Consider the following 12698-nt stretch of genomic DNA (forward strand, 5'->3'; position numbering starts at 1 on the left):
GAGAGAGAGGAAGAGGAGGGAGAGTGTGAGTACAGTACATTAATAAATTGGACGTTTTGGGAGCGTGCAGTGCAGGATGGTTGGCGGCGTGGCAGGCCCTCCGTCCACTGTCGCTTTCTGCCCCGGCCTCTTCATCACTCACCTCAGTACCTCACCACACAAAAATTAAAGCTACCTCAGCGCTCACCTCACTCGAGCCCCTCCTCCTACCTTCCTCTCCCTCCTCCCTCTCCCCCCTCCCTCACCTCCTCCTCACGCGCAGACACGCCAAAATTCTAGGGAACCCCCACTACGCCTGCACGCGCACACTAACTAGCCACCTTAGATCGGTCGACACAGCTAGCTAGCTACCCGGTAGCTGCACCACCTCTCGCTCGCTGCTAGGCTGCCGCCCGGCCGGGCCGCGCGAGAGCGCTCAAAATTCGCGCGCACCCGCCACGCAGCGCGGCCATGCTGCGGGCGCCGGCTGGGCGGCGGGGAGGAGCAGCGCAGTAGAGAGAGCCGGAGACGGGCGATCGATCCGCCGCTGCCCGCTCGGGCCGCCTATGGATCTGGCCGCATGGCGGGCTTCCCTCTAGGCGGAGGCGGAGGCCACGGCCGCGGCGACCATCCACACGTGAACCCTTCCTCTGGCTCCGGCTCCGAGTCCGCCGCCGCGGCAGCCGCCTACCTCTACACGGCCGCCGCCGCCACCGCGCCGCGCGGCGGGTTCCAGCTATGGCCGCACCACCCGGCGCAGGAGCACCATCACCACTTCTACGCGCCCAACATCATCCGCTTCGCCGATGACCCCATGGCGGCGGCCGCGGGCTCCTCGCGCGGCGGCAGGGGCTCCGCGTCCGGCGCCGGCGCGGGCACCATCAGCTGCCAGGACTGCGGCAACCAGGCCAAGAAGGACTGCGTCCACATGCGCTGCCGCACCTGCTGCAAGAGCCGGGGCTTCGACTGCCCCACCCATGTCAAGTCCACCTGGGTGCCCGCCGCCAAGCGCCGAGAGCGACAGCAGCAGCAGGCCGCCGGCTCCTCCGAGCCCTCCAAGCGCCACCGCGACGCCGGTGCCCAGCCCTCCTCTACCACCGCCACTACCACTTCCTCGGGTACGTATTTTAATTTCTTGCTGCTATAAACTGTACTGCACGTCTTCACTGCTAGCTAACAAGCAAGCAATTCATCACCACCGTACCCAATAATCTTTTAGCTATAGCTGAGCTAGCTAGCTAGCTGCTTGCTAATCGATCGATACCACCATGTGCTTGATTGATCGATCAGGGGAGCAGCAGCAGCAGATGGCGGTGGTGGCGGAGCGGTTCCCGCGGGAGGTGAGCTCGGAGGCGCTGTTCCGCTGCGTCCGCCTGGGCCCGGTCGACGAGCCCGACGCCGAGGTGGCGTACCAGACCAGCGTCAGCATCGCCGGCCACGTCTTCAAGGGCATCCTGCACGACGTCGGCCCGGACCCGTCGGTCGCTGCGGGCGGCGGCGGCGGCTTCCGCCACGCCACCGAGGGGTCCTCCCCGAGCACGGCCGCGGCGGGCGAAGGCAGCGTCGCGGGGCCCGTCTCGTCATCGGCTGTGGTCATGGACCCGTACCCGACGCCCGGCCCGTACGGCGGCGCGCATTTCTTCCACGGCTATCCGAGGTGATCAAACGGCCACCACAGATTGACACACGGCTAGCCTATCTGGTTTCATTACTTTTCGGACTTGCCATGCATCTCTCCATTATCCACTGCTTCAATATTTGCTTTACTAGAAGGATTATCGATCATCACCAAATTGTTACTAGTAGCTTTTGTTTGTTTTCCTTCTTCCTCCATCCCTTTCGCTTTTCTCTTTCAATCTCAATGATCGATGCATAAACTGATGAGCACCGTTCATCACTGTTTCTTTAGGATCGTACTATTACTACTGTAGTAGTAGTAGCTAGCCCATCAGGTTATATATAAAGCTTGGACAAGCTAGCTACTAGCTAGGGAGCAGTGTTCATCATGATTCAAAGTTTAAAACCTGACAGTTAGGTAACCTGATGCTGGTGCCTGCCTGGGGAAGAGTGGACTATCTTGATTGATGCTTGCCATTGTTTCTTCCTTTCATCTTTGTTCAATGCTGGTGATGATGCTGTCCCCTGGTGGTGTCATACTTAAGAAGGCCTCTTCGCATTTGTGCTCAAGTATTATACACTATCACTGCCATCTTATTTCTATACTACGTACTCCTGTCCTGTGTGTCTATTCCGATCCATAGGGAGTGACACCTTTGCTTTTGCTTTTCTCTTCAAAAGCTGAACCCTAGTTTCCTAGCTAGTAGCTACCGTGCTACCTGAGTTTTGGTATGAATGATAGGTGTAGCTGTATATGTCATGCTCAGTAGAGAGAGAGGGAGAGAAGAGAAGGGGGTAGGGTGATGAGTGAGAGGAGAGAGGTGAGAGGAGCGGAGAGTGGAGAGAGATTTCTTCTATGCTCAAGGAATGAAGGCGGCTGGCGGAGTCAGATATCTCTGTCTCGAGAAGAATCAAATGACGAGATGCTTGGAAAAAAGGAATGCTAGTTATGTGCTTGTATCAGTCCTGATTAGCGTTACCAATGTTTCCAAGTTTGGTATTTGGAAACAGCGCTCACCACTGTGGGATCCCAACCCATATTCCGATCCATCATATCGCATCACATCACCAATCCAATTGTCATCTCAAACTCTCAAGCAAATTTATTTTTCCCACCCTTATTTAAGTGTCATTTCAACCAGTTAGTTATCTTTGTCCTATGATTGGAAATACACAGTTGCACTTGTTGAAGTACATATTGTAATATTGCCCTGGTCCAAAAAGCCGTGCTGATCATTCTCTATTTTTTCCCCGAAATCATGGGAGATTCAACTTCGGCGAATGTTCTCCCTTTTCCAGTTTTTTTTCCTGTTTTTAGGATTAGTGGAGCGAGTTCATTCAAAATAAAAAATTATCAAAGTCAAAACATTGTTTGATACACCACTAAAGATTGCAAACATTGTTTGATAAACCACTATAAAGATTGCGATATTATTGTTACTATCCAAGGATGAAGAACTGTTGCCTTGCCATCTTTTGAAACTATTACGTTACGCCTTTAATTCCTTGAGAAACATATTGTTAGTCGAATGCTAAACATTGAGGGCAATCAAGTATTATTGGTCTCTCAGGCTCTACCTTGCACCACAAATATGCATATATATAGTTTAGGGCCTTTGTGAGAACTCAATCATCATATGATGATTTACTGCTAACCTTCGACATGCGTTCGGTATCAGATAATTTAATGTATGGTTAATCTATTTGCACGTGCAATATTACTTATGCTGCAACTTCAAACTTCATCGACAAAAAAAAATCATTATGCTTGTTAAGGACTTTTACTGCATCAAAATAATGTGTATTTACCATGTAACCATGTGTCATGTGCCATAGCCCATATTTATGTTTTTGATGAAATGGTATTGTGTGCATATATATACTTCTGACTTATATTTATTTTTTCTAATTATGGGTTGTTTATTATGAATAGTTTAGTCAATGCCCTAATTTAAGATGGTATTGGTCTTCTTTTAGGATTGTAGTACTGCTGGTTGCAGATGTATCTTTTTTTCCTTTTCGTGGTTAGTAATGCATGGTTGAGTGTTCTGGAAAATTGTGTTCATTATTGCTCCTGAAGTATGAAATCTTATAATCATTAATTCTCTGATGTGGGCATTTCCCCTTTTGTTGATACTTTGCATTTGTTGTGTTATTGTGCGGTATTGAACTTGTAGATCGGTTTGACATATGATGGCATTGTACGAAGATAGCTACATTAACCTATTATTCTCAACTTTGCAAAAAAAAAAAAAAAACTAGTTTACAAAAGCCTACAAATTTTTGTCAAGATTCATTCCCTTTTAAATAAGTGCAGTTTCCACATATTTACTTGGACTAGCTAGATTCAAGGTTGTATTCTTTCAACACTGGAACTTGACATTACAACTGCTCCTTAGTTTCCAGGACATATGTGATATGAAAGTTGAGCCTTTTATATTCAATGCTATAGAAATTTAGAGCTGTTTGATGTTATGTGACACAGCTTAACCCCCATCCTTCCCACTGTAGTGTGCTTCACTACCGGAAACAGTCGCTTTGCCGTGTGCCAAAGGCACTCGGCAAAGCCCAAATAACACTCGGCAAAGGATTTGCCGAGTGTAACACTCGACAAACAGCACACGGCATCTACAGTGCTGGCAAACGGCTCTTTGCCGAGTGTTTTATATCGGGCACTCGTCAAAGACTTTGCCGAGAGCTGAAACCGACGCTTGGAGGAAAAAGTAACGTGACGGAGCGGACACGGTCACGGCGTGTTTGCCGAGTGTCAAATTTCGGGCACTCGGCAAACATTCCTAATTTGCCGAGTGTTAAATTCTAGGCACTGACATTGTTTACTGCTGGTGGTTTATATGTATAAATTTCTGTGAAATTGAGACAGTCAGTTTTGTTTACTGCTGGTGGTTTATATATAATTGTTTAAGAACACTGACATTTGTGCGGGAACATGAAGCAATAGTTTAGGACAAGACATTTGACCTAAGGCACACTGTACTGACTGACTTTATTTGGCTATACTACTGTTAATATATGTTATGTAGACAAACATTACCAAATACTACTGTTAATACTACTGTTAATATATGTTATGATGGAATGATTATATTCACACCTGTTGCCTCTAGAAATTAATAGAGGAGCTAAGGCTAAGCTACCAGCGCTACTTGTAATTTTCTCAGTAGAATACTTGGAGATTTGTATGGTAAGTACAATATGGTATTTTTTAAAAAGTAAACTATATGGCATATGTTGCTTTCAAAATCTTTTCCCCTTGTTGTAGAGTACTGCAGATAAAACGGCATGTAAATTAATTGGTTGCCTAAGAAGTGTAAGCACTTGTTCATCAAATAATTGAAGTCTTCCATGTTGTTTTTACCTAACTAGAAGTCACAATCAGGCACATGATAATGTATTTGTCACGCAACCTCAAAGATGCATGGTGATTCGGCCTAATCTCTTTGGCTTTGATCTGTTCCTTTCAATCGAAAGGCTAGCTTGGAACAATAATCAGTGACTCCCTTGGAACTTTGCTAGAGAAATTTCATGCATACGTTTCCGATTCTGGATCATGCATATACTAAAGTCAAAAGTTGTTAACTGTTCACTATTGTGTTGTAGTATACAATCTGTGCATGCATTATCTTCTGGATCCTTTGATAGCGTCCACTGAGAGTGATTGGACCTATATACCACTGTATATTAGAGTAACATATACAGTCAATAGTTGTAAGTAGCTATCTAGCTCTTAATATTTCTAGATCGACAATTTCCTTTTGAAATTCTTGTCATCATCTAAGTTCTTACACATAATAAATTAAAGTAGATGCATGGGTATTAAAGTTTAATATCTATATATCGCATCGCTAGGAGTTAATTAAGCTAATTTGTGGGAGTCTCTGATGATGAGTCCCTTCTTTTTTGTCAAATGGTATTTTTCGCCCTTCCAGAATTTTGATTTGAACCTAATATGTATGTACACTACCACTTTAGTATGCCAAATTTACCGTGAAGGTCAACTTGCATTTTTTTAGAGGGATGCATTTGCATCACTTGAAAGTTACATAATGCTTACTATATACGGAGGATGTCATTAGGCTTGTATGCTTCCACCACTTTCCGCATTAGAGATATATGATGCGCATCATCTGTAAATTCATAAGTCCTAATGAACTTGGGGCCTAATCTAACATAAGATTAAACAGTATGGTACAGTACGTAGCTTTGTCCAAACAATACCTTATCCTCCAAGGTAGGATGTGTACGGATTATTTATTGTTTATCTATAGTACTGGCGGGTATCTTGTTCTAATCTGTCATACATATCTTAGAAAGCAGCAAATGAATCAGTGTCGTTTATTATATAAGCTTTCTTTCTTCACCGTATCGTATTTGGACATTGATATGCTTAAGTACAACTTAGCGCATCTAATTCGCACAATCCTTTTAGATTTTCCCCCTTTAATCTATCTTTTCTGCGTGTTATACCTACAGCCTATTTTTACAGGTTATTTATTACGAACGACCGGGAACGAAATAATCAAATTTATCCACCAATCACTTTGGTATTTAATTGTTTAGATTATTAATCAAATGGTATAAAAATCCTATTTACAATGGAGCGATACAATTGTACTAGGGATTCATGGATCTCTACAATGCATGTCACTACCAATTTTAAGATGAAGGTAGCTTTATTAAAAACAAGTAAATTTGTAGGCTCTACAGCAAGTACTCTTTTAGTGCAGCTATTGCAGTCATTACAGAGAAGAAAAGAAAAAGAATTACAGAGGACGCAAAACGACACTGGGTCTCAAACCCAAGCTAACGTGAGAGATGTGTTCCCCCACAAATTAAAATGATACACGCCCAAAATCTGAGCTTTTTATATATTTTTGCATGTGCACGTGTTGTGTGTATATCCACCACTAAATTTGCAGTATTTTTTTGAGTGAAAACATGTGGGGGCCGGGGTGAATTATTGAACCCCATGGGTCACAACAACGCAGGTCCACTGTGTACAAGACATGACGGCCGGAATAACATGCGTGCTGCGTGCATGCGTGTCATGCCTGTGCACCAAATATTGAGATGGATATGTGTGTGTGTCATGTGTGTCGATCGATGGGATGCAGAACAGTTGCGATATGATGTACTACTGGAGTGTATCCCCACACCCTTTTACGCCGTTTTCGTTTGCTCTCTAAGACCGGCTCCAACGGCCTGACCTAAATTTGACATATATTTTATAGTTTAGGTAATGTACAGTAAATAAGGTACGTACCTATAACTTTCACATCTTCAACAGACCACCGCAAGCGCACATGGCACCTCCCGTATTCTCTCCTCCTCCAAACGCCATGGCCGTGCCCATCTCAGCTCACCAGCACGGCCTCCGCGCCATGGCCGTCCACACCGCCGCCACCACCACTGGAAAACTGGACTTTGCCGAGTGTCTGAGACTTTGCCGAGTGCTTTTTATCGGGACACTCGGCAAAGCAATATTTTGCCGAGTGCCGCACTCGGCAAAATAAAGCACTCGGCAAAGGTGGCTTTGCCGAGTGCCAGGCACTCGGTAAAGCCTGGCTCTCAGTAAAACTGGGCTTTGCCGAGTGCCGTCCCACTCGACAAAAGGTGGCCTGCCCATGACGGCGGCCACCTACCGTCAGATTTTGCCGAGTGCCTAACGGCTGGCACTCAGCAATTTTTTATTTTATTTTTAAAAACTTATTTTGCCGAGTGCCAGCCCCAGGCACTCGGCAAATTTTTTTTAATTTTTAAAAACATATTTTGCCGAGTGCCAGCCCATGGCACTCGGCAATTTTTTTTTAAAATATTTTGCCGAGTGCCAGAGATAGGCACTCGGCAAATTTTTTTTTTATTTTTAAAAACTTATTTTGCCGAGAGTCAGACCCAGGCACTCGGCAAATTTTTTTTTAAAACATATTTTGCCGAGTGTAAGCCTTGGGCACTCGGCAATTTTTTTTTAATTTTTTAAAACTTATTTTGCAGAGTGCCAGGGCCAGGCACTCGGCAAATTTTTTTTATTTTTGAAATTCATATTTGGCCGAGTGCCTCCTGGGGCGGCACTCGGCAAAGCCCACTTTGCCGAGTGCCCCCCATGGCACTCGGCAAAAAAGTTTTTTTTTTATTTTGGGCCCAAATTTTTTTCTGGGGTCTTGTGACAGTATTTTAAACTCTATTTTAAAATTTGGGGCAATTTTGATTTTTTTGATATATTTCATTAGTTTATTTTGTTTCGTCGAATTTTTTGGGATATTTCAAATTTGAACTGCAGGTACATGGAATAATGGACTTTGGTCATCCAAAAATTGATACTCATGATATTTAGGGTATGTTTAGGCCGTATCCAGGAACTCACATGAAATCTCGAGCATCTCGTTGACGTAACATGTCGAGGTACTTGCCGGAAATGTGATTTTAAATTATATAAAATGCAAAGGAAGTCTGAAAATCACGAAGCTTGTCGAGGCGTTGTGTTATCGCATGTGGAGGCTGTGGTAAAAATTAAGAAGGTTTCGAGCAAGTTGTGACGTCGGATGCCAAAAACCTTCTCAAATTTTGGCATGTGAAGTTGGCGTCGTGTTATCGCATGTGAAGTTGTGGAGATGTCTGGGTTTTTAGCATCCGACGTCACAACTTGCTCGAAACCTTCTTAATTTTTTACCACAGCCTCCACATGCGATAACACGATGCCTCGACAAGTTTCGTGATTTTCGGACTTCGTTTGCATTTTATATAATTTAAAATTATATTTTCGGCAAGTACCTCGACATGTTACGTCAAAGAGATGCTCGAGATTTTATGCACTACTAGAAAACAGACCTTTCATCCTGCCTCTATTTTTGCCTTTAGTCCTGGTATTTTTGTGTTCGAGACTAAAGGGACTATTAGTCTTGGTTGTATCCTCAAACAAGGATACAAAGTTCCTGCCCCAAGTGTGTGGCGACGGCAGGCAACAATTAGTCCCGGTTATAGCCCAGAGCTGGGACTAAAGGTTATCCTTTAGTCCCGGCTGAACCTTCCAATCGGGAATAAATCTTTACTCCTAGCTTAAGGCTCCAGCCGGGACTAAAGGATGACCTTTAGTCCCGGCTCTGGGCTATAACCGAGATAAAATCTTTCTTGATAAAATAATATAGTCGCGCTGGAAAAAAAAAATGGGGCAGCCAGGCATTGAACCCATGACCTCATAGCCAAGGTCCAAACCACAGCGCACTAGCTAGCCATCTGAACTAAGTTACTTTCTCGACAAGAAAGCACCCAAACATATATTTAATAAGAGAAAAGACCCTTTAATTGATTATATTCTTTTGTTAACTATACTTTGAATTTTCTGGTCCATGTGCTTTCTAGTGCCTGATTGATCTCATAATTTTTATCAGGGTTTCAAATGCCCAGTGTGAAGCCACCACCAAGTTCGAGATTTTTCTGAATTGGTTTGGTAAATTTTTCACTTTAATTGAATTTACACGTGACTTCACCGATTAATTATACGTTGAACTGAGTCCACCCCCGAAAAGATCCGGAATGGTGCCAAACTTTGCCAAATGGTCTCTTGTGCCCTAGGAGACAGATATTTGTGGAGGTTCATGCAAAATTATATTGTTTTGAATATGTAATTCGTCGTATTTCGTCTCACGCGGCATAAAGAAAAATGTAATAATAAAAATAATTATCAGAAAAACCTAAGATCTTGTGTGGGGCCATATTTTGGGTGTAAATGACTGCTAAAATTTTTTTAAGCCATTTCGACATAGGTGGAGTCGACATGCTTCACAGAGGTATATAGAACCTTTCGTCGAACCCTATCTATACACCTAGGTTCTCTGGGATTCTGAGGTCTATATGCTTTCTAGTGCCGGATTGGGCTGAAACTTTTTCTCAAGACTTCAAATGCCTTATGTGTAACCACCACCAAGTTTGAGATTTTTCTGAGGTGGTTTGGTACTTTTTTCACTTTAATTGAATTTTCGCACGAATTCACCGATTAATTATACATTGAACTGGGTCCACCCCCTAAATGATCCGGAATGGTGCCAAACTTTGCCAAATGGTCTATTGTGCCCTAGGAGACAAATATTTGTGGAGGTTGATGCAAAATTATATTGTTTTCAATATGTAATTCACCGTATTTCGTCTCACGCGGCACAAAGAAAAATGTAATAATAAAAATAATTATCAGAAAAATCTAAGATCTTGTGTGGGGCCATATTTTGGGTGTAAATGACTGCCAAAAAAATTTCAAGCCATTTTGACATAGGCGGAGTCGACGTGCTTCACAGAGGTATACAGAATCTTTCGTCAAACCCTATCTATACACCTAGGTTCTCTGAGACTCTGAAGTCCATTTGCTTTCTAGTGCCAGATTGGTCTCAAACTTTTTCTCAAGACTACAAATGCCCTGTGTGTAGCCACCACCAAGTTTGAGATTTTTCTGAGGTGGTTTGGTACTTTTTTAACTTTAATTGAATTTCCGCCCGAACTCACCGATTAATTATACAATGATTAATGAAGAACCTAAAGATTTACGTTACAATTACGTGAAAACTAATTTCTTGTCAAAAACCAATAAATTTAATAATTTCAATTAAAGTCTACATTTTTGCATTAACGAAAATAGTGAGTATTAGTTGCATTATGTTCAACATTTATAATAAAAACACAATAGTTTAGGTCACATATTTTTTTGCGTGCAGTAAATGAAAATAAAGTTTATTACTTTTTCTAAAAAAATTTATGCCTAGTATTGAATTTACTGCGCAAATAATAAGACTTAAACATTTAAATATAAAACATATATAAAATAAACTGATCTGCTTAAAAGTTGGCGGGAAATGAAAATGTAGCCCACCTTTAGTCCCAGCTCCTGCCACCAGCTGGGACTAAAGGTGGGCCGCATTTGGCGGCCTGCCAAAAAATCCTTTAGTCCCGGCTCCTTCCAACAGCCGGGACTAAAGGTCCCCCTTTAGTCTCGGCTGGTGGCAGGAGCCGGGACTAAAGGTGCTTTAGTCCCGGGCGGTGGATGGAGTCAGGACTAAAGGTCCCTCTCCTATATACCACCGCCTCCCTTCTCTCTTTCTCCTCATCGATCGTCTTCGTCTTCAGCGCATCTCTAGAGCTCCGCCGCCGCCGATTCGCCTCCGCGGCCACCCCTGACGCCGCCTTCCTCACCGGAGGGCACCCCGAGGCTCGCCCACCTCACCGGAGTAGCCCCGACGCCACGCCCCTCACCGAGGAGCCCCTGGCCGCCCCCGACACCACGCGCGCGCCACGCCGCCACCAATTTTGCCTTCCCAGCCACCCCCGACACCGCCTTCCTCACAGGAGGGCACCCCGATGCCCGCCCACCTCGCTGGAGTAGCCCCGACGCCGTGCCCCTCAAGGAGGAGCCCCTGGCTGCCCCCGATGCCGCGCGCGCGCCACGCCGCCGCCAATTTCGCTTTCCCGGGCCACCCTGGCCCGACGCCGTGCCTTCTTCCTCATCGGAGGGCATCCCGACGCCCACCCACACCTCGCCGGAGTAGCCCCGACGACACTGCGCCCAGCCAGGAGCCCTCGTGCCTCAATCCAGCGTCGCTGTCCACCACCGCCCGTCGCCAACACTCCATTAATTCTAAACCGCCAGTATATATATATATTATATTTATTATATTTATTATATTTATGAATTATATTGACAAAATGTGTATTAATGTATATATGTATGAAATGTGTATATATATATATCAATTAATGTATATATGTATGAAATTATGTATGTATGAAATGTGTATATATATATATCAATTAATGTATATATGTATGAAATTAATGTGTGTGTATATATATATATCAATTAATGTATACATGTATAATTTTTCCTTAGGAAAAAAATCAATTGTGTTATATTCTGATACCATGTGGCCTATACCCTAAACCCTAAACCACCCTAAACCCTCCCCGGCCACCGACGCTGGTCGGCCGCCCCGCGCAGGCACCACCGCCCCGAAATGTGTATGAAATGTCTATGAAACCCTAATTGCATAATTATTGTTTTATAATTGTTTAGGCTCTCTATGGCCGACCCAAGAGACGATGACCTGGAGGCGGAAATGATGGATATTATCAACGCCGGCACTGAACATTGTGCCGATGTTGATAATGACCAGCAGGAAGACGACGGAAGTCAATACTTGAATCTCGATCATATTGTTGAGGAAGTTGTTCATGAAGATAATTCCAGCGAGGTATATATTTCTCAATATCTAGCTCTCATTTATTTATTATGCATACATGTAGCCCACTGGATTGACCTTCGTTTTATAATACTTTTTATGTTTCTATGCGTACATAGCCGTCTGGATCGACGACGACGACGGGGAACACAAAGAATGTTCGAGGGGCCAAAAAGCTGTTGGAAGGCCGCTACATCATCTCAGAATTCAACGTGGCTACAAGCGAACCACTAGGACAATATGCACAGAAATTCATATACCACTGTGGGTACCTTGTAAGGGACAAGCTCCTGATCAATGCCCGTGAATGGAAAAAATAACAATGCTCCTCATATTGGTTATGTCTCTAATAAGGACAAGGAGCTGATTTGGCAAGATGTTCTTGCACATTTCACGCTCCAAACAGATGATTATCATGAAGACATCACCCACGAAAGGTTGACGGAGCGAGTTAGGCACTGGACAATGAAGAAGATGGCCACCCAATTCCAATCTTGGAAGAAGCAGCTGTACAAATCATACGTCAAGAAGAACAAGACTCCAAATTGGAACGATAAGGGCCCAATCACGAAGGCAAGACCCTACTAGGAGGAATTTGTACAGTACAAGACATCAGAAGAGGGTGCGAAACGGGCGAGAAGGAACCAAGAGAATTCCAGACAAAAGTAATACCACCATAACATGGGATCAGATGGCTACACGACTTTCGTTCCCAAGTGGCAAAAAATGGAAGCAGACCTTATTGCCAAGGGGGTCATACCTGAATCAGCACCGTGGCCTAAACGCACAAAGCGTTGGTTTTTAGGTCATGAGGGAGGATTGGACCCAGTCACCGGGAAGCTCGTCCATGGCACAAAACTCAAAAGA

The 12698-nt window shown here is 44.2% G+C and overlaps 2 protein-coding genes across 2 annotated transcripts; one reads left to right on the forward strand and one right to left on the reverse strand.

Annotated features, from left to right (window-relative positions):
- The first annotated feature begins 235 nt into the window (after positions 1–235).
- Positions 236–2149, forward strand: LOC136501968 (protein SHORT INTERNODES 1-like). The gene is made up of 2 exons (XM_066497470.1): positions 236–1097; positions 1270–2149. Exons 1-2 carry the CDS (start codon positions 560–562, stop codon positions 1638–1640), a joined length of 909 nt encoding a protein of 302 aa, XP_066353567.1. The 5' UTR covers positions 236–559; the 3' UTR covers positions 1641–2149.
- Positions 2150–10729: 8580 nt separating this feature from the next.
- Positions 10730–11110, reverse strand: LOC136500058 (uncharacterized). The gene has a single exon (XM_066495487.1). It carries the CDS (start codon positions 11108–11110, stop codon positions 10730–10732), a length of 381 nt encoding a protein of 126 aa, XP_066351584.1.
- Positions 11111–12698: the final 1588 nt, after the last annotated feature.

The sequence above is a fragment of the Miscanthus floridulus genome, chromosome 13 (genome assembly GCF_019320115.1).
Source record: "Miscanthus floridulus cultivar M001 chromosome 13, ASM1932011v1, whole genome shotgun sequence".
Lineage (NCBI taxonomy): Eukaryota > Viridiplantae > Streptophyta > Magnoliopsida > Poales > Poaceae > Miscanthus > Miscanthus floridulus.

Bases quoted from the DNA above. Each gene is read 5' to 3' on its own strand.
- LOC136501968 (XM_066497470.1), top strand. From the start codon at position 560: ATGGCGGGCTTCCCTCTAGGCGGAGGCGGAGGCCACGGCCGCGGCGAC. The intron at 1,098-1,269 runs GTACGTATTTTA...TTGATCGATCAG, and splicing joins CGCCACTACCACTTCCTCGG to GGGAGCAGCAGCAGCAGATG.
- LOC136500058 (XM_066495487.1), bottom strand. From the start codon at position 11,110: ATGCCCTCCGATGAGGAAGAAGGCACGGCGTCGGGCCAGGGTGGCCCG.